This window comes from Aphelocoma coerulescens, chromosome 22 (assembly GCF_041296385.1).
Source record: "Aphelocoma coerulescens isolate FSJ_1873_10779 chromosome 22, UR_Acoe_1.0, whole genome shotgun sequence".
Taxonomy (NCBI): domain Eukaryota; kingdom Metazoa; phylum Chordata; class Aves; order Passeriformes; family Corvidae; genus Aphelocoma; species Aphelocoma coerulescens.
Genome location: NC_091035.1, coordinates 4,600,221 through 4,626,625, shown reverse-complemented (window position 1 = coordinate 4,626,625; position 26,405 = coordinate 4,600,221). Strand labels below are relative to the sequence as shown.

The window sequence follows — 26,405 nt, the reverse complement described above, 5'->3', positions numbered from 1 at the left end:
TCCAGGGACCTCCCCTCAGATCTTTACTTTCAGACACAAATCCAGCTCCATGTGCCCTCTGGAGCTGGGTGTGCAGCCACACTGGACAGATGACAGCCTTGCTGCACACGCCGTGCCTGTGCCATGTGCCATTCCGGGGCCAGGACAAACTGCCCTGTGAACAGCAATTCCCTGCTCGGTCCCAGCCAGCAGCAAATGCCAGGGCTGGGAGCTCAGTGAGATTGGATCAAGCCCTTGGCTGAGGGCTTACAAAATCCAAAACAGCCTTGTAAAGATCAAGCTCATAAAACCAGGACTCTGCATTCATAGCTCGTGAATGGGAAGAAATGCCAACCAGATCATTTTTACACATATTTTTTCTGTCTTTGTCAACATTCCCCCATTTGGCTGAAACTTCAAACTGCCACATTTGGAGACCGTCTGCCTTAGAAGTTCCAGTATTTGTATAAATAACTGATAGGGAAAGATGATCCACTCTGGAGTCTGCCCAGGGGCCCTGGGAACAGTGATGGGGCTGTGGAGCCCTCCAGAGATCGGGTGGTTCCCCAGTGCCAAGGGAGAGGGGCAGGAAGTGCGGGTGGGGGTCTCCAAACACCAGCACCCACTCAAATTCAGGAGGGGGAGCAATAAAGGTCTCCCCCATCCACTGGGAAGGAGGTTCAGGCAATAAATATGGAACTGAAATGGTGACTGTGGCCCTGGGTGTCATCTTTGGAAGCGGGGCGTTGCCTTGCCAGCCCTGTGCTGATGTTGGGGATGACAGGGGTGTCACTGTCCCCACCAGGGACAGTCTGTCCTGCCCAGGAAGAGTCTGAGCACAGCGAGGGGTGCACGGAGAGGGGCACATGGGGACGGGCACGGTGAGGGTGGCACAAAGGGGTGAGGGTCCACAGGAAAGGACCAGGGGACAGTGAGGGAATGGTGTGCACGGCAGGGTGCAGGGTGCGTGGAGAACAGGGACAGGTGTGTGGGACTGGGGACACGGAGAGGGGCTGGAGGGCACAGTGAGGGGATGGAGAGCACGGAGAAGGGCGGGAGGGCACGGCGAGGGGCGCACGGCGAGGGGCTGAGGCGTCCGGCGGGGATGCCGAGGGGAGCGGGGCGGGCCGGAGCAGCGCGTCCGGGGGAGGAGGTGCCGCCGCCCGCTCCCCTTCCCTCGCCCTCCGGAGCGGGCAGCCCGGGGCCGCCCCGCGCCTTTAAAGGCTCCTCCTCCGGCGCGGAGGGGACCCGGCCCCGCCGGTCCGCCCCGAGGGCTGCGCCGGGAGCGCGGCGGGGAGCGCACGGCGGGCGCGGGGCCGGCGCCCCCAGCCCGGCCGAGATGAGCCCCCTCCCCGCGGGCAACGGCAGCGCCTGGGGGGGCTCCGGGAACTGCAGCGGGGCCGGCAGCCTGGGCCGGCAGTGGCTGCTGGGGACCGCCATCAGCCTCACTGTCCTGGTCATCGTGGCTGGTAACTTGCTGGTGATCGTGGCCATCGCCAAGACGCCGCGGCTGCAGACCATGACCAACGTCTTCATCACCTCGCTGGCGTGCGCCGACCTCATCATGGGCTTGCTGGTGGTGCCACCAGGGGCCACCATCCTGCTGAGCGGCCACTGGCCCTACGGCACGATGGTGTGCGAGCTGTGGACCTCGCTGGACGTGCTGTGTGTCACGGCCAGCATCGAGACGCTGTGTGCCATCGCCGTGGATCGCTACCTCGCCATCACCTTCCCGCTGCAGTACGAGGCGCTGGTGACCAAGGGCCGGGCACGGGCTGTGGTGTGCCTGGTGTGGGCCATCTCTGCCTTCATCTCCTTCCTGCCCATCATGAACCACTGGTGGCGGGACGGGGCGGACGAGCAGGCGGCGCGCTGCTACGACGACCCGCGCTGCTGCGACTTTGTCACCAACATGACCTACGCCATCATCTCCTCCACCATCTCCTTCTACGTGCCCCTGCTCGTCATGATCTTCGTCTACGTCCGAGTCTTTGCCGTGGCTACGCGGCACGTCCAGCTCATCGGCAAGGACAAGGTGAGGTTCCTGCAGGAGCCCCCCAGGCCCACGTCCAGGAGCAGCCGGCGCAGGCGGCCCTCCCGTCTGCTGGCCATCAAGGAGCACAAGGCGCTCAAGACCCTGGGCATCATCATGGGCATCTTCACCCTCTGCTGGCTGCCCTTCTTTGTGGCCAACATCATCAAGGTCTTCTGCCGGTCACTGGTGCCAGACCAGCTCTTTCTCTTCCTCAACTGGCTGGGCTACATCAACTCAGCCTTCAACCCCATCATCTACTGCCGCAGCCCCGACTTCAGGAGCGCCTTCCGCAAGCTGCTGTGCTGCCCACGCCGCGCCGACCGCCGGCTCCACGCCGTCTCACAGGACCTGCAGCGCTGTCCCTGTGCCTTCAGCCCTCAGGGGGGGCCTGCAGAGGACAGCAAGGCGGCCCCCGGGCGCCCCGGGGAGGACGGCGAGGCTCGGGGCAGCGGCAGCAGAACAGAGGAGACTCCTCTGCCCCAGGGCAGTGGCCACCGGCAGCGGCCCCTGGGCGAGTCCCGGCTGCAGGGCGCGCAGCCCGCACTGTGCTCACAGCCTGATGAGTAGGTACCTGTAGACATTTCCTCGGGAGCGGCTGTGGGGGTCCAGCCTTTTGGGGTGTGCCTGGGGGGGGGGTGTCAGTGGTGGGACGGTGCTCTGACAGCGCAGTTCAGAGCTGGGGGAGCAGGCAGACCTCGAGGTGCATGGCAGAGGCTCTGGGGTGTGGGACTGGGAACCACCGCCCTCTTCCCTTATGTTCTCCTAAAACTCTGGCCCCTCCACTGGGCTGCAAAATTGAGGTCGCTACCAGTCCCACTCCATCCCGCCAGGACCGGGTCTGCTGTTCCTGGGTAAAGGAAACACGGGTGGTGAACAGGGAAGCAAAACAGCTGAGCAGGAATGTGTCCCAAAGCCTGGGATTCCCCCTTCTCCTGCCGGTCCCACTTTCTGCTGCTAAAGAAGGAAAACGCGGGGACCCCCTCCGGAGCGAGGCACTGCGGCTGCCGTCACCAGTCCGGGCTCAGCAGGTTGCTTTGCCCTCCAGCGGTGTAAATCTGGGAATGGAATTAGTTTCATCCTGCTCCGTCCCTTGATGGGAAATGCGCTCCCGGAGCTGGCAGCCCACAGGGTGCAGGGGGCTGGCAGGGGACGCCCATGCTGTGGCTCTGCCCTGCCGGCACCCTGACACCGATTTACACCTCCAAATTGTAGGGTGGGCTTTTTCCACGCTGAGATTTTTTATTAGTATGACAAAATTGGAGTTACTCTGGTTACTGTGGATTTTAACCGTGTTTCCCTCCTGACGCCTGAGGGCAGGAGAGGTTTCCTGCCAGACTGCGCGGGCAGCCAGATAGGGGTGCCAGAGGTGTTCCCTGTGAAGGATTCACCCGTGCTGGGAACACGGGGCGGTGAATGGTGGGAGGATCTGGGCTCTCACCCCCTGTGCTCCCCTCTTTCAGGTTTGCTGGCGGAGAGACGCCCGCGGGTCCGTCCGACTGACTGGGAGCAGCCGAGAGCTGGGAGGAGAGTGTTTCCCGGCCGGGTCATCATCCCTCCGGCCTCTCCTCTGCCCGCGCTGGCCGCCGCCTTCCCCGGGGACCACAGCCCGTGGCCAGCCCCAGGCTGCTGCCCGGGTTCGGGCACGTGAGTCCGGTGTCAGCCCGGCTACAGCTGCCGACACCTCCCCGCTGCCCCGAGAGCTTTAACCCTCCTTGGGCTGCTGCCTCGGTGGCTCACTGGAGCTCCACACCTTGTGCATGGTGCTCCTGGATCCCTTCTGTGCCTGCCGGGGCGGTGGCTGCGGGTCCCTGTCCCCAGCTGAGCCTGCTGGGTGACACTGTGTCACCTCCCACCCTCTTCTTGCAGGGCCAGGGTTGGAGAAGCAGCACCAGGGGTGCCGGTGCTGGCAGGACCCTCCAGTGCACGCACTGACCCAGAGAGGAGGAGGATCTCCTTTGGGAACGCTGGTGGTTTTGGGACAGCACCAGCTCCTTCGTGCTGGAGACCTGGAGCTGGGGAAAAGCTCTGGAGCTGCTCGCCAAGGGGGAGCACAGCCTCAGGGATGTGTGGACAGGGAACAAACTCCCATCTGAGGTGTTCCTGGCTGGCAGTGGGATGTGGAGACCGCCAGCTCTGTTTTCTTGAAGGACGAAGGACCCCGTCGTCCCAGGCTTGGCCAGTTTTGGACCATCTGTTGAGAAGGAGAGAAGAGCCTCCTGCACGCTCAAGCCCTTCCCAGGATTTCCATCCCTGCCCCAGCTGCTGCATTCCAGGGGTGGGTGCAATTCCGGGAGCTGCAGCGATGCCTTCAGCAAAGGAAAAGCTCAGAGGAATGAGGGGAGCTCCGAGCCCGGAGGACTTCCAAAACCAGGGAATTACGGTCTTGTCAGATCTCTGGCAGTTTCTCCCTCTCATTTGGGACAGATGTCCGTGTCCGTGCCACTCGGGGATGGGAGGTGGATTCTCATCTCACACATGTGCAAACGTGCTCTGCCCACACCACGCTGCCACGCAGCACCTTTGGGCCTAAGTTGGTGTCAGTATGTGCAGTGACTGTACAGTTTTTGTCCTGGTTTTTGTCCCTCCTGCCGTGTGAAATAAACCTCCGAATCTCTGTGGTGCCTCCAAATCTGTCCCGAGCAGAGGGTGCTGCTCCATGTGCTGTTCCCGGGTGCCTGCCTGAGATTCGGGGGGTCCATCCCCCCTCCCGGGGCTGTGGCTACCGGAGAAAAGCCGGGTGCTGGGCGTGCCTTCGTGCTAGCCCCTAAGCCCTGCCACATGTTCCCACACCCCAAGAGGGCAGGCAGAACTGTCGGAAGTGCCAAGTGCCACCTTCTGGTGCAGGGAAATCCCAGCTCCTGCACAGGAACGGGACCTGGGATGCTGCAGGGTCTGCCCTGCTGGGGTCCTTCCTTGGTGTTTTGCTTTTAACACCCCGCAGTGATGAAATCACTAAATAAAGAGAGAAAATGCAGCTCGGGGAGTGTTCCCAATTCAGAGCCTCAGATCCCTGTCCAGTGACACTCGGGGGGCCCAATCCCAGCAGCTAATGAGTGACTTCCCAAGCAGTGGAGGGTAGGGTGGGGCTGGCCCAGGGAACAGGGGTCCCAGGGACCGGTGGTCTCACTGCCAGGGCTGGTGGCCTCGTCTCTAATCAAGCTAAAGTGTGCTCAGGTGGGCTGTAGGTGCTGCTGGGGGTGTGAGGGGGTGGTGGGTGCTTTGATGCCACCTCCACCCCCCCACACCTGCAGTGCATTCCCAACCTGCACCTCCCGGGACCCCCCTTTCCTTTATTAGCAGTCGGTGAGAGGGCAGCGGCTTGTTGCTCGGTGGGTGCTGCTGTCTCTGGTGTTGGATTTGCTGCGGAGGATGAGCAGCTCGTTTGACTTCTCCCGGTCGCTGTCAGAGGATCGGCCCGTGGCTGCGCTGTGGGGTACGGAGCTGTGAGCCCCAGGACGAGACCTGGCGGTAGGAGTGAGCTGGGCATGGTGGCTCCGCTCTGCGGGCAGCCAGGCTGGGTGCGCCTCCCCCTTTCGCACTGACTGCGCACCTGGGAAAACCGCCCTTGTGTTTTGGGGTGGGGGGAGGACCTTTCTTTGCTTTTGGGAGGGGGCAGCTTGTGTTTGCACAGACCCCGCCGTGTCTCCCAGGCTGCCAGCTGGGCACGGACGCCCGGAGCTGCGTGGTGAAGGAGGACGACGACTTCTTGGATCACCTGGTGCTGCTGAGGACGGTGAGAGCCGAGCCCCGCCCGGGACCTGCTGGCGCTCGGGCCGGCGGCTCCCTGCCATGGGCTCTCTGCTCGGCCCTGCAGATCTGCCTGGGAGCTGACGCCAGGGACGAGCTGCACGTGGTGGCTTGTGGATTCCAAAAACGCCTCCGGGGAGCACAAGCCGGTGCCCATCGCGGCGCTGCGGAGCTCGCTGCTCCCCATGGTAAGGGCAGCCCCGCTCACAGCCCCTGCCCAGGGGTGACGGCGTCATCTCGGGATGGGGCCGCGGGTCTTTGAGCTCCGGCTCTTTGCAGATCAGCCTCAAAGGCCTGGAGCTCGTCCCTCCCGTCACCTTCGTGCTCCAGTGTGGAGCTGGGCCAGTCTATCTCAGCGGGCAGCTCGTCACCCGTGAGTGTCATCAAGCTGTGGGCTCTGGGGTCACTCGGGGGTGCTCCGGGGTCCCGCAGCATCTCTGCTGGTAGCTCGTGCTCGCTGCTTTGCCCCGGGGGTGGAGGGAGGGCTGCTCGGGGGGGGATCAGCGCCTGTTTGCAGTTGCAGGCTGGACAGGTCAGTGCTGGCTCCTGGTCTGCTGCCATGGAGTGGGAGGGTGGCAGTGTTCCCACTCCCGGTGTGGGGTGGGATTTGCAGCTGGGGGGCTTCACCCCCTCTTGGCGGGTCAAGGCCACCCCTGCTGCAGCCCTGCCTCTCCTCTCCCCAGTGGAAGATGATGCCATGTCTGAAACCCACGAGGAAGAGCTCTTGGAGGAAGATGTGGGTGATGAGGACAATGATGGAGCCTCATAGGACAGGGGCAGCCTGGAGAAGACTTTGTCTCTGGAGTGGAGCTGGTGTGGTGGTGGGAGCAGCCTGTGCTGGGAGCTGCCAATGCCCTGTGCCAAGGACAGTGGATCCCTGCAAAGGGACACAAACTGTCCGGGTTTGGGTGTCACCCCTTGTCTCCCCTCTGCTTGTGCCTCCCCCTGCTTGGGCTGGTCCCCTCAGCTCCCCCAAGGCACAGCTCAGCCTCTCCTGCCTCTTTGCGCAGGCAAATTCCAATTAATAAATGCAGGAATGCCCTTTTGTGCATAAGTGCCCAATTATTTGATGCATGAGCACCCCATCAGCTCCCCCACAAGCACCGAATTCATCCCGTGAGGGTTAAACAGCAGAGGCTTGAGCACTCAGTCAGTGAGCACAGGTGTGAGGGCCCCAGTAAGGTCCTCGGGTGCCCGCTTGAGGCCCCGTTATCTGAGGGGCAAAGAAAGGGCAGGAGGAAGCATTTCCTTAACTGCCTTTTAATTATTTACATCTTCTGCTGTCTCCACACCTATACCATGATAAATAACATAATAACTGTGTTAATGGCAACAGCTTAAAATAAGTTAAACTTCCCCCAGTTGAGGTGGGATCTGAGGATGTATCTTGGGAGGAGGTTCCGGCAAATGGGAGTTTATTTATTGGGTGTGGGGGGGTTGTTTCCCTGCCGATGCTGGGCTGCTGAAGTCCCTCCCGGAGCAGAAAAAAGAGCTGGTCTGGCTGGTTGTGTGGTTTGCATTCAGCAGCAAACGTTTGACCAAAAGGACTTTATTCCAAGTCTGTCTCCGCGTGCCTCCTCTGAGGTGGGTGTGCACACCCCCTGCAGACACCGGGCTGAAGCAGGGAGGGTGTGGAAGTTGGTCTAAAACCCCAATTAATGCAAATTTGGATCGTGGAGCTTTTAGGGAGTTGTTGGGACGTGTGGTGAAAGCGTGGCTGCATCAGCTCACCTAGGGGTTTCCAGCACACGTCAACCCCCTCGGCCTCACAGCCTCTGTACACCCCACAGACTGTACCCCCACAGCTGGACGTGCACCTGTCTGCTCTCCCAGGCACCTGTGCAGCCTGGAATGCCCGCACACAGCCCTGCACCAAACCACACACCTGTACTCATCTGTACCTACACCTGTACACACCCATGCACGCACATCTGTACTCACCTGTGCACATCTGTACTCACCTGCGTGCACATGTACATCTGTGCACACATGTATACACCCTCACACACACCTGTGCATACCTGCACACACCTGTGCACACATGTACACACCCTCACACACACCTGTGCACACCTGTACTTACCTGTGCACACATGTATACACCCTCACACACACCTGTACATACCTGTGCACACATGTACACACCTGTACTTACCTGTGCGCACATGTATACACCCTCACACACACCTGTGCACACCTGTACTTACCTGTGCACACCTGTACACACCTGTACTTACCTGTGCGCACATGTATACACCCTCACACACACCTGTGCACACCTGTACTTACCTGTGCACACATGTATACACCATCACACACACCTGTGCACACATGTATACACCCTCACACACACCTGTGCACACCTGTACTTACCTGTGCACACATGTACACACCCTCACACACACCTGTGCACACCTGCACACACCTGTGCACACATGTATACACCATCACACACACCTGTGCACACATGTATACACCCTCGCACACACCTGTACACACCTGTGCACACATGTATACACCCTCGCACACACCTGTACTCACCTGTGCACACATGTATACACCCTCGCACACACCTGCACACACCTGTGCACACATGTATACATCATCACACACACCTGTGCACACATGTATACACCCTCGCACACACCTGTACACACCTGTACTCACCTGTGCACACATGTATACACCCTCGCACACACCTGTACACAACAGTGCACACATGTATACATCCTCACACACACCTGTGCACACCTGTGCACACATGTACACGCCCTCGCACACACCTGTACTCACCTGTGCACACATGTATACACCCTCGCACACACCTGTACACACCTGCACACACCTGTGCGCCCGGGCCCCGCCCCCCGCAGGCCGCAGCCTCCCCGCGCTCTCGCGAGAGGGGCGGGCCGGTGCCGCCCCGCTGCCGCCGCCGCCGTTCCCGGCGCGTTCCCGGCGCGTTCCCGGCGCCGCCGCTGCCCTCGCTGCCATGGCGGCCGCGGGCTGGGCGCCCACCCACGCGCGGGTGACGGTGCTGCGGGCGCGGGGGCTCCGCGCCAAGGCGGCGGCGGGCGGCAGCGACGCGTACGCGGTGATGGCGCTGGGCCGCGACAAGTTCCGCACGTCGGTGGCCGAGCGGTGCCGGGGGGAGCCGCTGTGGCGGGAGGAGGCCACGTTCGAGCTGCCGGCGCGCCCCGCCGCGCTGCGCCTCACGGTGCTGCACCGCGCCCTGGCCGGCGCCGACAAGTTCCTGGGCCGCGCCGAGGTGGATCTGGCGGCGCTGCGGGACGACGGCGACCGGCGGCACACGAGGTGCGACCGGGGGGGCTCTGTGCCCCACGGGGGATGGGGGGGACCCTCAGTGTGCGGTGGGGACTCTGTGCCCCACGGGGGATGGGGGGGACCCTCAGTGTGCGGTGGGGACTCTGTGCCCCACGGGGGATGGGGGGGGACCCTCAGTGTGCGGTGGGGACTCTGTGCCCCACGGGGGATGGGGGGGGACCCTCAGTGTGCGACCGGGGGGGCTCTGTGCCCCACGGGGGATGGGGGGGGACCCTCAGTGTGCGGTGGGGACTCTGTGCCCCACGGGGGATGGGGGGGACCCTCAGTGTGCGACCGGGGGGGCTCTGTGCCCCACGGGGGATGGGGGGGGACCCTCAGTGTGCGACCGGGGACTCTGTGCCCCACGGGGGATGGGGGGGACCCTCAGTGTGCGGTGGGGACTCTGTGCCCCACGGGGGATGGGGGGGACCCTCAGTGTGCGGTGGGGACTCTGTGCCCCACGGGGGATGGGGGGGGACCCTCAGTGTGCGGTGGGGACTCTGTGCCCCACGGGGGATGGGGGGGGACCCTCAGTGTGCGGTGGGGACTCTGTGCCCCACGGGGGATGGGGGGGGGACCCTCAGTGTGCGGTGGGGACTCTGTGCCCCACGGGGGATGGGGGGGACCCTCAGTGTGCGGTGGGGACTCTGTGCCCCACGGGGGATGGGGGGGGACCCTCAGTGTGCGGTGGGGACTCTGTGCCCCACGGGGGATGGGGGGGACCCTCAGTGTGCGGTGGGGACTGGGGAGAGGTTTGGGGGGAAACCTGAGCGCCCCACCGGCTCCAGGGAGAGGGACGTGAGGGCTTCTGTGTCCTACGGGAACTGGGGAGAAGGATGGAGTGGGTCCTACAGAGGCTGGAGAGGAGGTTTTGGGGGGGGGGGGCTCTCTCAGCCCCACGAGGGCCAGGAAGAGGTTTGGAGGGGACCTGTGCACCCCTCGGAGGTCAGGGAGAGTGATGAGGGGGCTTCTGTGCCCCACGGGGGCTGGGGAGGAAGCTGAGAGGGGGCTCTGTGCTCTTCAAGGGTGTGAAGTTGTGTGAGGAGCCCCAGTTCCCCATGGGCTGTCCCTGTTCCTCATGGAAACCTCTGTGTGCCACAGGCATGTGTGGATCTGGTGGAAGACCCCCGTGCCCCCATGGGAATCTGTGTGTCCCTCAGACTGGGGGTCACCCTGTGCCCCAGGGGAGTGGGGGGGTTGTGGTGGGGACTCTTGTTCCCCACAGGGACCCCTGAAGCCCCATAAGTGCCCACGGGGTGACCCCTCCAGGGGTCCCTCCTGATGTGGGTGAGCCCCCATAGCTGGGGGCCCGCAGAAAGCTTTTCCAGCCAGTCCTGCCTGGTCCTTGGGTTTGACTTTTAAATGTTTCCGTGTGGGTGCTGACACCGTACGGAGGAAACAGCCAGCCTGACCCCCGAAACCTGCTGTCCTCGGAATGCCGCCTCCTTCCAGCAGGGAATGAGCGTGGGCTCCGCCAGCCGTTTATTTATTTTCCTTAATAAATGCTTAGCACGTGTCAGGGGGATAATTCCGTGTTCCATGGACTGACCCCGCTGCTGTCAGCAGGACTCGGAGCCGGGACGTTCCTGCCCAGCACCAGCTCTGTGTCACACTCGCTGCTTTGAACATAAACACTGGGGCAGTGAAACCCAGGGGTGGTTCCCGGGGGTTTTACTGGGAGTCAGCAGCCTTGTAATGTGCTGGTGACTCACCTTCCTCCTCTGGCTCACCTGAGCACCGGGATGGAGCCGCTTGTCAAGGCTTAATTAGGCCGTGGGTTCATTAAGGCTGTGTCAGACACTGCTGTGTTTACACTGCGGAGCCCCTTGGTCAGCAGAGCTCAGGGCCGGTGCCTCGGGCTCCCGAGCGCGTTCCTTTGTGTCTGGGCAAAGGAAAATTGAGGGGGAGAAAAAATGAAAACACAGCTTTGGTACTCCTGGGGAAATTTCTCATATTTTCAGTTGTTTCCAGCCCTCGATTTCCTGTTTGAAGCCTGTTTTGTTCTTGCTGCCATGGTGATGTGTAGCCATAAAGGATTAGTTTTATTTGGCAGATAGATGCACGTTGATTGACAGGTGCTCGCTAACACGATAAATGCCATTAATGAGATTTTTTGTGGACTGGGGGGTTGTCAGTCCATGATTGCCTTCCAGCCGCTCCCAGGGGTGCCGTGTTCAGCCGGGACTGAGCTGCCTTTGCTGAACACGTTGTTTGCCTGTGGCTCCCAGGGCACACGGGATCAATTGTGGCACCGAAGCCCTGCGAGCACAGGATGCTCCTGGAAATCACGGGTTGGGAACAAAAGTGCCCAGTGCTGGCTCGTGTTAAAGGCAAAGGGGTTGTGATTGCCAGGCTGCTGCAGCTTCAGGGACCGGGCAAAGCCTCAGTCTCCTGATAAAACCCCTTCCCTGGGTGTCTTCTAACTCCAGGTCAGGGAGTCTGACTGTAGCTCAAGCGTTCATTTAGAATCCCAGAATGGACCTTAAAGCTCATCTTGTTCCACCCCCTGCCCCGGGCAGGGACAACTTCCACCAGACCCATTGCTCCAAACTTGCCCTTGAACATTTTGAGGGACAGGACAGGCACAGCTTCTCCAGGATCAGGGCCTCAGCACCCTCAGAGGGAAGAATTTTTTTCCACATTTCCATCTGAAGTGTCTGTAGCAGATTCCTGAATCCATCTCCTTCAGTTATCCCCATTAGTTTTGAATTTCCTCTGGAGCAAATTGCCTTTTCCTGTTCTCATTTGTTGCTCTCAGTACATCCTTGGAGGTTGAAGCACAAATTTGATGGCAAGGGCGCATTTGCATGCTCTGTTTGCTTCCTTTATTTTCCCATTGCAGCTGGTGAGGAGGAAGAAACCAGCAGTTTCCAGGCAGCCTTTCCTATGGGTTCTGTGGAGTCGGGAATTCTGCAGTTCCATCAACAAACAAAACCATACTGGTGTGCAGTGCTGATAATTCTCTTTGTTGGCTCAAATGTGGTTTGAGTGTCACTGAGTGGTGGTTGAGGGCGTGTGGGTGGTGGGGTTGTGGTTTGGGATGCCCTGGGCACTCCTCACACAGAGCTTGACGTTCTGGAGCCGTGTTTGGGGAGGGAGAGGGCTCTGTCTGAGCAATGCCCTTCCTGGTGCGTGCCAGTCACGAGCCTGGAGGGGTGAGTGGAAATCCCCCGCAGTCTGTAAGGCTTGGGTTGGCTCTCTGGTGCTGATTAGGGGTTCCTTGGCTTAAGAGGCATTAAGGAGCTGGAATGAAAGGCATGAGGGCGTGGGACCGTGTGCAGCTCCGAGGCTGCTGCTCTCGCTCCCACTTCAAAGCCGTGGCCTCTGCGAGTGTCAGGAGGAGAGATGAAAGGGCAGAGGAGAGTGGCTGAGCTGAAATACAGGAATTCCATGTCGTGTTTCTGTTTTTTCTCTGTTTTTTAACCCTTCCTGATCTGGGTTTTAAACCAAATCTTACGAATAACTTTCTGTTTACGATAAGGAATGTTTTCCTTGGCACCTGGGGCTGTGACCATGACGTCGTCATAAGATTAAAGGTGTTCTTTTCCTACACTGTGGGCTGATTTGATTTTTCAGCCATAAGCACCCTCTGTGTTCTCAACTACTGGTGGTAAAAGAAATCTCCTTGTTGCTGCAGGTGGTACAAGCTTCGCTCCAAACCGGGGAAAAAGGAAAAAGAGAGAGGGGAGATCGAGGTGGATATCCAGTTTATGAGGAGCAACATGACAGCCAGCATGTTTGATCTGTCCATGAAGGACAAGCCCCGCTCTCCCTTTGGGAAGCTCAAAGACAAGCTCAAGGGCAAGAGGAGCAGCGGCCTCTCGGACACGGCGTCGGCGATCGTCCCCAGCACGACCCACTCCCCTGCTGACAGCGAGGATGAGGCTGTCGAGAAGGAGAAGAAGAAATCCAAGTTCAAAGCGCTGTTCTCCAAGCCCGGCCTGCAGAAGACGTCCCTGTCCCAGTCGCTGTCGGTGCTGCCCACGCAGCAGCCCCTCACCCCGAGGGTTCGGCTGCGGCCCAGCGACTTCCAGCCGCAGTGGGACGAGGAGGAGTCCGAGAGCTCTCCGACCTCAGAACGTGAGTATTGGCACTCGCTGCACTGCTGGGCACAGAGCCTTCCTCCAAAGGGTCGTTCACACTTTCCACAGCACTCATTAAATTCTTCTTTCTGAAGAAATTCGTAGGAAGTCCCTCCTGGCACTGAGGCTGTCAGTAGTGTCAGAGAAAAGGTTGTTCTTGCATCTTGAATTTCTCCCTGTTTTTTGTTTTTTTTTCCAGGATCCTTTGAAAATGCCCTGGAAGAGAAGCCAGCTCCTTCTCCTCTGTTCAAATCTCGTAAACCAGCGTTTTTGGACAGTAGGCAGCTCACCCAAGGAACCACTAACCACACCAAAAAGGATGGGCTCTCTTTGTTCAGTGGCCTTAAATCCAAAAACGATCCTGTTTCCAAGTCCAGTCTGTGCATCAATGGCAGTCACGTTTATATGGAAGAGACAACGACAAAGGACAAGACTCCAACCTCCTCCCCCTCTCCTCACAACCTCAGGAGGAAGCAGCTCTTTGCCTCAGAGGACAACCTGTCCTCCAGGTCCACTAAATCACCTGAAGAGATGAGAAGAACCTCTCCTGGTCAGGCTTTCTCTGGGTCCACATCCTTGGAGACCTTCAAATCCATGACTTTGCCATCATACAAACTGCTCAGCAGCGAGGAGCACCTGGACACCAGCGTTCCACCGAGCATCGAGGCTGTTAGAGAGACCAAAAAACCAGACCACAAAAAGTCTGCCTTGCTCTCCCTGGTCACTGGGAAGAAGGAAACGCTGAAGACCAGCGATGCTGAGATTATTCCCGACAAGACCCTGCAGAGTGAGGAAAATACAATTCCAGAGGAGAAGAGTGAAGAGGAGGCCAAATGCCCCGAACCCCCAGCAGATGGGGGAGGAGGGAGCCCGTCAGGAGACGCTCACCATGTGGAGGACGCCGTCACAACCAAGCAGCTGCTCAGCCCTCGTGAGGAGGAATGGAAACCCGAGAGAGCTGCGCCAGCCAAGACCAAAGCTGTGAAACCCAGGTGAGTCCCAGCTGCTGCCAGGGGTCAGGAGGGGCAGTGGTGGTGGCAGGTGGCAGCGGGCTGTGTCCTGCCACCCCTGAGCTCAGGTGCTGCTCTGCGCGTACCTGCGGGTTTTACGCCGGTGTTGGGTGCTTTGATAGCAAATAACAACTCCCAGGTTCTTTCTCAATGTGAAAAAAAGATGGATATGGGGGAACTCCTTGTAAGTGATGCTGAAATAGTGGTTCTCTAGTGCAGGCACCTGTGCAGGTACTGTAGGGGTGATTTTTCTTGCTGGATCTCTTGCACAAACTAACTCTGTCTGAGCTGTGTGACTGCAGCCTCCCCAGGGTCTGAAATGCCCGTTCTAACATCTCTGCTTTCCTCTTCTCTACTTGGCTGTGGTCTTCCAGAGGGTAGCCTTGGAGCCCTTGGAGCCCTTCTGCTTTTGGCATCGTTCACAGCAGCACAAAGGGATTTTGTGTGGATTTGTACAGAAGGCTTTTTCGGAAATTCTGCTCCTTTTTCCTTCATACACACACATATATAAATTGTGTTTGGAGTTATATATATATATATATATATATATATATATATATACACCTATATATATACACCTATATATATATACACCTGCATATATATACACCTATATATATACACACACCTATATATATACACCTATATATGTAGCCCTATATATATATACACCTATATATAAATATATAGGTGTGCCCTACTAATAAGGCTGTGTTTTGTGTGTGTCCCTAACTCCTCATTTTCAGTGCTTCTCAAGTTTAAATTTTTTGCCTGTGCAGTGTTTTCCCTACTAACAAACCTGCTTGGGGTGCAAAGAGACAGTGCTTAAAGCAGCAAAACCAAGCTCTGCAGCAGAAGAGTTCTGACATAAGTCCAGTGCTTGGTAAAGATGCAGTTCAGGATATAAAGTCTCGCAGACAGGGGGACCTCTCTCTGAGGTCTCTTTAAAGTATTGTTCATCTCCAGTGGCAGAGCTGATGGAGGCTGGTGCTGAAGCTTGTCTGTTCCTGCCTCGTGTTGCATCTGCAAGTCACATCCGAGTTTTTTGTCCCTTTTTGCAGACTGGGCCTGTCTCCAGAGGAGGAACCCAAAGCCACACTTCCTACTCTTGCACCTGACCCTCTCCCTGCTTTTCTCTCTGTGCACCGTATCAGCAGTGCAAATAATCCTTTTATTTCTGAAGTGGGGCAGACAGTCCAAGTGCCAGACTCTGAAAACATCACCAGTTCTCCTGCCTCTCTCGCTGCTCCTGCTTTTGCTGCAGAGCTTTGGAATGACAAGAACCCCTTTACTCCTGAGTGGGACAGGGCATCCAGAGCCCTGGATCCCGACAGCATCACCCATTTCCCTTCATCCCATCATCCTGCAGCCTCCGTTCCCAAAGCTCCTCGTCCTGGGCCAGTCTCTGCTAGGGGCAATAATCCTTTTGCTGCTGACTGGGGGCAAGGTCCCGAGGGCTCTGACACAGAGGCTTCCCAGGGTCTCTCTGGCCCACCCACACCTTCTGTCCCCTCTGGTTGTCGTTTCAATGACAATAATCCCTTCGTGTCCAAGCGTGGGGGACAGCCAGTGCCAGGTTCCCAGGCTGTCGCTGGTTCTTCCCCTTCCTGCCTCCCTGGTGGTGAGGACTGTTCCTCTGCAGGACGCCCTGGTCCTGGTGCTTCAGGGGGCTCTTCGGATGTGGCTTTAACCAGGGATGGCACAGCTGTGCCAGACCCTCTTGGCACCTTGTCTGACCCCCCTGGTGGCCCCCCTGGGCTGGCTCCAGAGCTGCACTGTGATTCTCCCCAGCTTCAGCCTGAGGATTCTTTGGAAAGCAGCGAGCCAGGCAATGCGAAATCTAAGTCCTTTGTCCTTGGTGGATGGCAGGGTGTTACATCAGGTGATGCGGGTTTGGGTGGGCAGGAAGGGGGAGAGCAGCACTCGGGTTCCAGTGGAAGGTTACGGACGGGTTCAGGGGCAGCAGGAGAGGGAGCAGGGTTTGGGGGTGAGCTGGGAGCAGGGGGTTACCCATCGACAGAGCTCTCTGGTGGCAGCACACATCCCACCTGGAGCAGGGATGGAACAGCTGTGGAGGTCACTGGTGTAAACACGGAGCCCTGCACGAGGGGTGACAAAGGTTTTGTGTCTCTCTCCAAGTCCAGTGACAGCCTCGTGCCAGAGGCTGACCAGGCACCATCCCCCGAGAGCGAGCTCAGGGAGAAGCAGGAGAGCTGTGGTGGAGAGCGATGGGTGGAATGTGTGCCCATGGTAGAGCCCCAGGCACCTCCACTTGCTGGAAATGAGTCACTTTCTCCAGTCAGGCCAACCCAGAGAGCCTGCCCAGTGTCCCCTCGGGAAGCGGGTACAGGAAGGGCTGGCAGCGAGATCCTTGTGCCACCAAGGCCAGCCCCACGGCTCGCTGCACTGCTGAGGAAATGCCCACCCGTTTCCCAGGCTGAGCTAAGGGGTGATGTCCCTGCTTCAGGTGATGGTGTGAAATCCACACCAGGGCTCCTGTTACTGGGTGATGAAGCCTCAGGTGCTCGTGGGTGCCTCCCTCAAAGTGGCTCCTTGGAGACTGTCACCCCTCCAGTGACACCCAGAGGTAACAGCAGTGACAGGCCTTTAAAACAGGAAGGTGATGACAATTTATCTGTCAGTATCACAAATCTCAAGTCTGCCATTTCTGTTCCCGGAGAGCGGGGCTCGAGACTGGCCAATCTTCCAGTGATCCCAGAGGGAGGCTCTGATGACGAGCTGCTGGGGGACTGTCAGGAGAGCTGTGAGGTCACTGCAGGTGGTAAAGGTGTTTTACAGACTGGAGAGCAGCCCCGAGGTCTGACGCCTTTGCACGGAGAACAAAGAGAGCTCTCTGCTAGCTCTGCTGCAGCCCCGGTGATCCCGGCTGCTCTGGGAGGAGGAGGAGCTGTTCCTGGTGCCTGTAAGCCAGGGATTTCGGCTGTGCTGCCTGCTGGAGTGGGTGCTCCCAGGGTCTGTGTCCAGGGAGCTGACTCAGGCTTAGGTGTGACGTCTCATTCCAGGGAGTGCAATGGTCATTTTGAGAAACAAGAGCTGGAAAGGAGTGCAGGTGTTGAGGAGCGTGCAGAGTGTGACTTCTCTGAGCCTTCTGCTTCCTCTTCCTCCCTGTCAAGTCCTTGCCAGCCCTACTCTTCCTCTCATTCCCTTCTCTCTGACACCCCAAATCGTAGAGCAGAGTCTCCGAAAAAGCCAGCAGCCGAGGGCTTCGCAGATAAAGCGGGAAATTCGGGCAAGAAGAAACTTCTCCAGGCACGGGTTTCACCCTCTGAAACGTTCCCTAACCAAACCCCATGGGGTGGTGAAACCGTGTCTCCCAAGCACAGGTGAGACCATGTGGGGATCCCAGCAGGTACCTCTGTGCAGGGCTGAGCTTTGCTTTGCTTTCTGGGTGCAGATCTGTCTCTGCAGCTGCTGGATCTGACCGGGATCAGACAGCCCTGACTTCCTTCGGGGCCTGGATTTATCAGGGCCTGGGTCCTGTCCCCCAGTGTGGGGTTGCTGCTGGCTCCAGGAGGATCTGTGCAGCTCCTCAGGGTGCTGAGTAGAGTGGGTGCTCATCAGAGCTCTTAGGGGAGCCATTAGGGAAAGGGCAGGTGGAATAGAGTCATGAATACCAGTTGGGAAAATGGACTGGGATTGAGCTGTTTGTCAGACATGGGAGAATTTGGTCACCCTGATAAATGGGGCTGCTTCATTTCCTGGCTGAGTTGGGCTCCCCAGCGTGATCACCACAAGTGATGCAGCTCAGGCTGCTCCTGAAGATGCAGCTCCTGCTGTGTGGGAGTGCTGCCCCTGACCTTTCAGCCCTTGAGACTTCACCTGCACAGCTCTGCCTGGGGTCTAGGACACCTCTGGGCCAGTGTTTGCTGAAATAGAAGTAAAATTTTCTTCCTGTGTTAAAATTGGTGCTGTAAGTCCTGCTCAGGCAAGCAACGACAGCACTTCTGCGCAGCTCGTGGTGTCACTTCAGACTGGAAAAGGCCTAACGCTTGTCTTGGGATAGCAGAAGTATTTGATCTGTTGTAAGACCACAAATATGTTCTGATTAGGAAAGTCAGGCTGAAATACCAGTGCCTGAGGGATCAGAGTAGCTGCCCTGTGCTCTGTCTGCTCGTGTAGCCCGACGCGGCTTTTCTTCCATGACACACACAGGATGTATTTCCCTTCCTGCTGCTGCTTTATCTCCAATGCCTTAAGTCAATAAAGATAGTAGAGAACTGGAAAATACTTACAAAACCCCTGTGGCTTAGAAATACCTTGTCTTCCTGAAGCTGAATCTCTTTTCTCTCAGGAGATAGAGCAGGGAGGGAATCTCCCCCAATTTCGTGCTGTATTTGTTTTAGTGTAAAGATCTGTGTCATGCTGGTGTTAGGTGTCCTGCATAAACAACAGAAACATTTCTTTTCCTGTTGCAGACTCCATCCCGTGAAGCCAATGAATGCCATGGCAAACAAGCCTCAGAGTAAGAACCTGAATGTCATCAGCACCATGAATGAAAAGCTGCTGGAAATGAGTGTGAAGGTATGGAGGGAAGTGGCACTTCCACTGCCTAAGCTTTGATTTAATTGAAGAGTTTGTGTATTCCGGATAGTTGGGACATGAACTTTCTTTTGGTCAGCTCCCAAGTGTGGGGACAGTCCTTAAATGCTCATTTTCTTGCAGACTGGTCTCTAATAGAGCTAGTGCTGGTGTTTTGTGGAGGAGGTTCTCAGGCACAGCCACTTCCTTGGAGCGTAGTCGTGCAGCTGGGACCAGCACTGGGACTGAGAGGAGCTTTCAGCATAATTCTGGCCTCAAAGGAAACCTCCAGGCTTGAGGCATGGCTTACCTGCCACATTGATCTGAATGGCTGGGAGCATCCCAGCAGGGTCAGCAGGGAAATTCCCGGGTCCCCTTCTTGTCCCTCGGGGTTTTTTTGGGGAAATAGAGAAGTTAGAACTGAAATAATGATAGTGCCTCCTTCTGGTGTGAGGGGAGAGGATGCGAGTTAAGGGATTCAAACTGACACGCTGCTGTTTCAGGGGAGTTGAAAACTTGCAGTGAGTGTCGTGGTGCTCTGGTTCCACCTAAACTGTGTGATGCACCACAGGAGCCTCTTGTGCTCACACTCCCTGCCTGGGCAGTGTTCTGGGAGCTGCAGGAATCAGCAGAAGGTGCCCAGTACCTCTCAAGTTCCTTAAGGGTTAAAAACAGACTTTTCAAAGAAATAGGAGGAAACACCAAAGGCCTGGGTGGGTGTTTCTTGCTGTTTAACCTGAATTTGGCTTTACCAGTCTGTATTTAAGCAGCTGGTTTAAGCTTTAGCAGGTTTGTTGAAGCAGCAGCTGTCACAGTGCTGCTCTGTGTGTTCTGTTGCTGCTGTGGAATGCCCTGTGTCTGCACTGACCCTGCTTTCCCTCCCTCCCCCCTCCAAGAAATATGATCCCTCAGACCCTGCCTATGCCTATGCTCAGCTGACACACGATGAGCTGATCCAGCTGGTGCTCAAACAGAAGGATACCATTACCAGGAAGGACCTCCAGGTGCGGGAGCTCGAGGACTACATTGACAACCTGCTTGTCAGAGTCATGGAAGAAACCCCAAACATCCTCCGTGTTTCCATGTCTGGGAACAAAAAGGCTGGGAAGATGTGAAGGGTCTCGGGATGTCGGTGAACAAGGACTGAATTCCCACCAGAGGAGTGTGAGGAGCTGGTGTGGAGCAGGTGGTACCGGTTGTGCTGCCCACAGAAAATGACCTTTTTCCTGTTTCTGCCTTGAGCAACTCTCGGATTGATTAATAGTTCCATCAGGTGTTGTAATGAAGTCGCCTTATCATATTTATTTTTTGTTTTCTTCCCATTATTTGGGAAGATCAGGCATTAATCCAAAGGCTGGTTGTGATGTGAAGGAGGAGGGTTTTTGATGTGTTTTGCTTCCCAGCAAGGCGCTGATGATCCTTTAGGAAGATGTTTTTGACTGGTTTTGTTTTGTAGCAGCTTTGATAGATCAGTTACTTTTCTTTCCACATCTGAAGTTGTAGTGCAATATAAATCCTTGTACAGTAGAGCTTGAGGATTTGATTGCTTCTAAAGTAATAATTAACTACACTGGAGAAGTCCAAAGATGTCCCAGCTTCAGACCTGGGCTGTAATTTAAAAGGAATTAATGCCCTGAATGTTGACCATAAATTGACCAAATCTCAGTTCATCTCATCAAGTGGACATTCCCAAGAGTTCTCCAAGGGGAAGTTTACAGGTTTTTTGGAGTAGGAGACGTTGAGGTGCACGGTACGTTTCTACCATAGAAATGGCATCAATGAATTTGGGCCAAAGGTACATTTTAAATCAGAAGTTGTTCTCTCGGTGTCTTAAAATTTCTGCTTTGGAGGTTGTTCAGAGGAGGCAAAGGCCCCCTGGCTCTGCTTGGTGCTCTGCAGCAGGCCTGGGTCTCACATCTTGTGCCGTGTGGGAGTTCTGTGACCATTTCCCTTTTACACTGAATTCATTAAATATAAACCCCTTGGATTTTGGAGCTGGGGCTCACCTTGAATGCCCTTCAAAGGTGATCAGTCTTGCAGTGCTTTTTTCTGTCGTTCCTTACACAGCCCAGAGAGGGGAGGGAGCGCTGGGGCTCCCATCTGCTCTGGCTCCTTGGGGCTGGCTGCTGGGAGGAAAACCTCGTGTAGCTGAGGGGTGCTGGTGTTGCTGGAGAATCGATACCTTTGGTAGGGTCTCAGTGGATTCAGGGATTTCTCCTCCCCATCCCGTCAGACAGCGGGAACAGCTCTTTGCTGGTGAGCAGCCACCACAGCTTCCCCCACTGAAAACTACACGGGGCTTTGTTTTGGTGAGCTCTTGGCAAGGATCCAAAAAAAAAATCAGATGCCTTTTTGCACCTCTGGGATTTACCAAGGTAGGGAGAGTCCATAAAAGGCTTAGAAGGAAGTTGGAATACCAACAGAGCGGGAAGCAAAGGACCAAAGCTTCATGAGGACCAAAGCTTAAAGCTTTCCAGCCTGAGTTCTGTGGAAATAAATACTCCTACCTTTGGAAGTTTTATTGGGTCACTTCTGGCTCAGGGGTGAGTTCCAACTCAGTTTTCCTACAGCAAAGCACTTTATGGAGGGACTGGAGCAGCTGGATGGACACTCACCCTGTGAGCAGTCTGCTTACAATTGTCATAAACCACTGGAAGCGACTGGAGACCTCAATACTGTATTTTTGTAGCAAAGAGCAGTTTAATATATTTTCACGGAGATGTAAACATTTATTAGAAAAATCAAAAATTGCTGTTAATGACATTTTTATTCCTGTAAACTGACCTGCTACCAAAGTCCAGAGCTTTTCTGGCAGAGCTGTCCCTCAGGGGCAGGCTGACCTCAAACAAGCCTTAGGAGTTGAGAGTCTTCCGAGACTTCGGGTACTTTTATCTCATTTTAGTGTTATTTGAGCAGTGGAGGCATTCTCTCTTTTCTCCTGTCCCCTCTGCTCTGAACGAAGGGTCCGAAACGCAGGCGGCCCTGGTGGTGGTGGTGAAATCCTGAGTGGTGCTGCTTGGCCTTGCTGAAACTGCTGCTGCTGCTTCTTGTGCCTTCCCGAGTGAGGAAGATGAAGGATTGATTTGTTTCCTCCTTGTGCCTCGGGGGATCTCTGGACAGAGGATCCTGTACCTCACTGATAAACTTGTACTTTAGATTTTATTCCGCAGCTTTCTGATGTTCTGGGTCAGAGAGGAAACCCCTTTGTGCCCTGGAACAGCGACTCAGCGGGTGAGAAACCCACACTGGTGTGACTGGTCACTGTAACTGGGCACAGGGGAGCAGGACTGGGCTGGCTCTAGGACAGTCTGGGTCCGCCGGCCGCCGGCTGCTGGCGGCACCTCGGGGTGTGCGACGCTTTTGGAGCCTGGGTCTCACGGAATTGGCCTCGAGTGCATCACCACTGCACAGAACCAAAGCAATAACGTGTGCTTGTAGCAGAGATGAAGCCTTAAAACCTCTAACACCCTCCCCTGGCAGCCTTTTTCTGCCAGTTCCAGCTGTGTCTGTTGGGTGGACCCCGAGCTGTGCAAGGCTCTTGTCCTGGGGTTGTTCTCTCCATGGGCTGCAGCTGTGGAGCCTCTTCCCGAGCAGACACAGCGCTGGGGGGGACACAGGGGGGCCACAGGGGGGTCACAGTCCTCGACTTCCCCAGCTCCAAAAGCATTGCACAACCCTCGTACCTCGTTTTTATTGGCAATACTTGTTAAAGCCTTCCTTCAGTGTGGGGGGACTGCCATTTTACATCCTCAAGGGCCTTAAGAATCAAATATATTGTTTTATTATTGAAGGATCTGAGTGCATGTTCCCTGTTTGTACTCTCTGCTTTTAGCCCAGGTACTGTTTGTTTTTAAACACCTTTTGGTTTTACGGAACACTAAAATAAAAATACCTTAAATCCAGTGTTCTGATCACTGTGTCTTTGTTCTGAAATAGTTTCAAAAGGGCCTCGTCCCCTCCTTGTGACCAGCTCCGCTCATCCTCCAGCTATTTTGGGGCTGGTTTCATCCCTGCAGCGATCCATGCAGGAACTTCCTGGTAAACACCTCGCAGGGTGGGGAAACCTGACGGACGGGCTCGTCCGCATCTGCAGAATCGAGAGTTTCTGTAAAGCACAAACAGTGACCGTGTGAAACATTCTCGGCCCGCAGCGAAGTGACCCCGGCGCTGGTCCCTGATGGCAGCATTGGCCTCAGATTGCGGGGATGGTGGGAGGAGGCGGAGGAGGCGGCGGAGGAGGAGGAGGCGGCAATCAGCCTCCCGCTGGCGGGGCCGCTCCGCCTACAGCCTGCCTTGGCTGCCGGAGCCCTGAGCGCGGTTACCGCCCCGATCCTGCGCGGCGATAGGCCCCGGGGGCCCGCGGGCCGGGCTGCTGTGCGGTTCCCCGCCGAGGAGGACGCGCTGTCCGCTCGGTGCCGCCGCCCTCCGCAGGCCCCGGGGCCTCCTGCCCGGCGGAACTCGCGGCGGCGGAACGCGGCGAGCGCGGGCGGCGCCTCGGCCGGGCGGGCGACGGGAGGCACCGCGGGCTGTGCCGCGATTGGTGGGCTGGGGCCGGGCGGCGCCGCTATTGGCTGTTGGTGGTGCGCCCGCCCCGGCGCTCCCCCGGCGCGGCGGCGGCGATGGCGGCGCGGGGCCGGTGCCCCGAATGCGGGTCGGCGGCGCTGGTGGAGGACGCGCACTACGCGCAGCAGCAGCTGGTCTGCGCCGCCTGCGGCTGCGTCCTGGCCGAGGGGCTCCTCACCACCACCTACACCGAGGAGGAGCATCTGCGGGGTGCGGCACTGGAACCGGGAGCGTCCGGGCGCGGGGTGGTGCAGAACCGACCGTGCGAAGCGCGTTTGGGCCTCTCTGAGTCGGTCCGGGAAGCGAAGCGCTTCCCGAGCTGTGTCTCGGTGCGCGGGGCTCTGCCGGTGCCCGCTGGGCACTGTCGGGTCAGAGCGGCCGCTTCCCCTCCCTCCTTCCCCCCGAACACCAGCAGGGTTCTCCATCATGGGGCACACCCGCAGCACTTCCCTGCCAGGGTTTAGGCTTGGAGCCGGTGATGAGCTTTTAATTTAAAGTGTGGAATCCCTTATTATTAAAATAAATTATTAACATCTCATTTAAATCTCTTAGAAGAGCTTTAAGTGCAGTGGAGCAGCCCCGAGGCCATTGCCTGGCTCTGTCTGTAGGGAAGGCATGGCTCGGAGGAGATCCCACAGCTCAGTGTTGCCTGTGCTGCTCTAACTCAGTGCCCTCAAACAATTCTGATTGTTGGAATCCGGTTCTGTGGGCATCTGGTTGCCACAGAGCCAAACGACTCTGTCCCCTGGATTCCCTGCAAGACTGACTGATCCAGCCCTGTTTTCCAGAGGTGGCCTATTCCCAGAGCACTGGCCAGAAGGAGCAGCTGAGCCGCTGCCTGCAGCGAGGTAAGAGCAGTTCCTCCACACCCCGATCCTCCTGGCTGCTGCTCCAATTTGTTTCTAATGGTAAAAAAGTGTTAAAGACCCTTCGGAGCTGGGGGCAGAGCGGGGGGAGGGCAGTCGGTGCTGCATCCAGCCGGTGCCTCCCCTGCCCTGAGGGCCTGGGAGGTGTTTTAGTGCCATCTGTGGGGCTGCTCGTGCCCATGCCGGGGCTGGGTGAACGCTGCCTGCTGCAGTTCTGAGGAGAAATTGCTTGATCCGATGTCTGAGGGCAGCGTCTTCCCGCAGGGATCCGGCGGGTCCAGGACCTCTGCAAAGTCCTGCAGCTCCCAGCAGTGTTTGAGGAAACGGCCGTGTCCTACTTCCAGAGGGCTCTGCAGCTGCCCGCCTTCCACCTGGTCAGCCTGGAGAAGAAAGAGCTGCTGGGGGGCTGCTGCGTGTTCGTGACGTGCCGCCAGCACAACTGGCCCCTGACGATGGGCACCATCTGCTCCCTCCTGTACGCGAAGCAGGACCTGTTCGCCAGCGTCTACCTGAGCCTGCAGAAGGAGCTGGGGCTCTCCGTGCCCGCCCTGAGCCTGGCAGACCTGGTGACAACGCACCTGAACAGGTGATGGGGCCCCTTCCAACCATTTCGCAGCCCTTGTTTGTCTTGGGTGGGTGGAGAGGCCGAAATGTGGCCGTGGGCAGGGCTGAGGTGTGACACAGATGTGTGTGCTCAGGCTGGGCTGGCTTTTGTCCCTCCCTTGTCACACCTGGGCTGTCATTCTCATCCTTCCCTGTTCTCCTCAGTTTGGAGAGGGCAGAGAGATGCTCAGGGAGGCACCACAAATCTCAGAATCCCAGAGTCACTGAGGTTAAAAAAGATCTCTGATGCCATCAAGTCCAACCCGTGCCCGATGCCCACCTTGTCCCCAGCCCAGAGCACTGAGTGCCACGTCCAGGCCTTCCTTGGACACCTCCAGGGATGGGCACTCCAACACCTCCCTGGCAGCAATTCCAATGCCTGAGAAGCCTTTCCATAAAGAAATTCCTCCTGATGTCCATGAGCAGCAGCCCGTGGCAGGAGCAGGGTGCGTTTGTCCCAAAGGCCCCCCTGGAGCCTGGTGTCCCAGGTTTCCCCTGACCGTGGTCTCTTTGCTCCCGCAGCTTCCGGCTGTTCCAGCCCGCGGCCAGCGTCCCTGCGCCGTTCCTGGAGGACAAGGAGAAGCTGTTGGCCCGGACCATGGGCATTGTGGAGCTGGCCAGTGAGACGTGGCTGGTCACCGGCCGGCACCCCGTGCCCATCGTCACGGCCGCAGCGTTCCTGGCGTGGCAGTCGCTGCGGCCCGGCCCGCGCCTCTCCTGTCCCTTGGCGCGGTTCTGCCGCCTGGCAGGGGTGGATCTGCCCCCGCCAGCCCACCTCAGGCTGAAGGAGCTGCTGGAGATCCTGCTGGGAATGGCCTCCCAGCTCTCCTGGCTGCGCGGCTTCACCTTGGACAAGAAAACGGTGGTGAAGCACATTGGGGACCTGCTGCAGCACCGGGTGTTCCTGCTGAAAAACGCCTTCAGCCAGCAGGGCGGGGAGGAGCAGCACGACACAGCCCCGGGCCAGGGCTCCCCAGGCCAGGACTCCGTGGGCCAGGGCTCCCTGGATAAGAACTCACCAGGCCAGGACTCCCCAGGCCAGGACTCTCCGGGCCAGAGCTCCCTGGATAAGAACTTCCCAGATAAGGACTCCCCAGGCCAGGACTCCCCAGGCCAGGACTCTCCGAGCCAGGGCTCCCTGGATAAGAACTTCCCAGATAAGGACTCCCCAGGCCAGGGCTCTCCCAGCTCTCCTCCGGTGGCACAGAAAGGCTGTCCCGTGGCAGGGAAACGCCAGCCTGGGGGCACCCTGAGGCCCCTGCTCCCACCCTGCCTCATCCACCCGAGGAAGAGACTGCGTCCGGCAGCTCCGAGCGCTCCGGACTCGGCTGCCACGGGCGACGAGCCCATCTCGGACACTGAGATCGAGCAGTACCTGCGGAGCCCCGAGGAGATCCGGGCCTTCAGGAAGGCCAAGGCCTGGCTGTGAGGGTGGCCATGGCCCAGAGGATGGTGCTACCAGGGAGAGTTTTGGGACCGAAAGTGTGAAGCCCACCAGGGACAGAGTGTGTGCTGTAGTGACAGTCACCCAGGGAATGAGGCTGTGGGGAGGGAGCAGGCTGGGTCCTCCTCAATGTGCTGGACCAAAATGGGGCTTTTTATGGAGTGACTGCTTCAGGTCATGTTACATTTCTGTTATAAATAAATAAAGGTGCAGGTG

General features: G+C 57.7%; 4 protein-coding genes across 6 annotated transcripts; all 4 read left to right on the top strand.

Moving 5' to 3' along the window:
• Nucleotides 1–1,223: 1,223 nt before the first annotated feature.
• Nucleotides 1,224–4,628, top strand: ADRB3 (adrenoceptor beta 3). Of its 3 annotated transcripts, XR_011156252.1 has the most exons (3): nt 1,224–2,577; nt 3,475–3,658; nt 3,881–4,628. XR_011156252.1 is itself a non-coding variant. In XM_069035615.1 (2 exons), exons 1-2 carry the CDS (start codon nt 1,319–1,321, stop codon nt 3,512–3,514), a joined length of 1,299 nt encoding a protein of 432 aa, XP_068891716.1. In that variant the 5' UTR covers nt 1,224–1,318; the 3' UTR covers nt 3,515–4,628. The 3 variants fall into 3 exon arrangements, 2 of the variants coding, with proteins under 2 accessions (XP_068891716.1, XP_068891717.1); XM_069035615.1 differs by having other exon boundaries at nt 3,475–4,628; XM_069035616.1 differs by having other exon boundaries at nt 1,224–2,581; nt 3,475–4,628.
• Nucleotides 4,629–5,316: 688 nt separating this feature from the next.
• LOC138121684 (nucleoplasmin-like) lies at nt 5,317–7,708 on the top strand. The gene is given in 6 exon segments (XM_069035434.1): nt 5,317–5,447; nt 5,665–5,747; nt 5,829–5,873; nt 5,875–5,949; nt 6,041–6,134; nt 6,445–7,708. Coding segments are annotated over 6 exon segments (447 nt in total). The 5' UTR covers nt 5,317–5,383; the 3' UTR covers nt 6,531–7,708.
• A 995-nt stretch (nt 7,709–8,703) lies between these two features.
• RAB11FIP1 (RAB11 family interacting protein 1) lies at nt 8,704–22,615 on the top strand. The gene is made up of 6 exons (XM_069035383.1): nt 8,704–9,073; nt 12,720–13,162; nt 13,364–14,156; nt 15,236–17,518; nt 18,611–18,716; nt 19,610–22,615. Exons 1-6 carry the CDS (start codon nt 8,751–8,753, stop codon nt 19,826–19,828), a joined length of 4,167 nt encoding a protein of 1,388 aa, XP_068891484.1. The 5' UTR covers nt 8,704–8,750; the 3' UTR covers nt 19,829–22,615.
• Nucleotides 22,616–23,253: 638 nt separating this feature from the next.
• BRF2 (BRF2 general transcription factor IIIB subunit) lies at nt 23,254–26,177 on the top strand. The gene is made up of 4 exons (XM_069035412.1): nt 23,254–23,486; nt 24,065–24,124; nt 24,407–24,728; nt 25,268–26,177. Exons 1-4 carry the CDS (start codon nt 23,333–23,335, stop codon nt 26,172–26,174), a joined length of 1,443 nt encoding a protein of 480 aa, XP_068891513.1. The 5' UTR covers nt 23,254–23,332; the 3' UTR covers nt 26,175–26,177.
• The last annotated feature ends 228 nt before the right edge of the window (nt 26,178–26,405 follow it).

Bases quoted from the DNA above. Each gene is read 5' to 3' on its own strand.
- ADRB3 (XM_069035615.1), top strand. From the start codon at position 1,319: ATGAGCCCCCTCCCCGCGGGCAACGGCAGCGCCTGGGGGGGCTCCGGG. The intron at 2,578-3,474 runs GTAGGTACCTGT...CCCCTCTTTCAG, and splicing joins CTGTGCTCACAGCCTGATGA to GTTTGCTGGCGGAGAGACGC.
- RAB11FIP1 (XM_069035383.1), top strand. From the start codon at position 8,751: ATGGCGGCCGCGGGCTGGGCGCCCACCCACGCGCGGGTGACGGTGCTG. The intron at 9,074-12,719 runs GTGCGACCGGGG...TTGTTGCTGCAG, and splicing joins GGCGACCGGCGGCACACGAG to GTGGTACAAGCTTCGCTCCA. The intron at 14,157-15,235 runs GTGAGTCCCAGC...CCCTTTTTGCAG, and splicing joins ACCAAAGCTGTGAAACCCAG to ACTGGGCCTGTCTCCAGAGG.
- BRF2 (XM_069035412.1), top strand. From the start codon at position 23,333: ATGGCGGCGCGGGGCCGGTGCCCCGAATGCGGGTCGGCGGCGCTGGTG. The intron at 23,487-24,064 runs GTGCGGCACTGG...CCTGTTTTCCAG, and splicing joins CGAGGAGGAGCATCTGCGGG to AGGTGGCCTATTCCCAGAGC. The intron at 24,125-24,406 runs GTAAGAGCAGTT...GTCTTCCCGCAG, and splicing joins GAGCCGCTGCCTGCAGCGAG to GGATCCGGCGGGTCCAGGAC.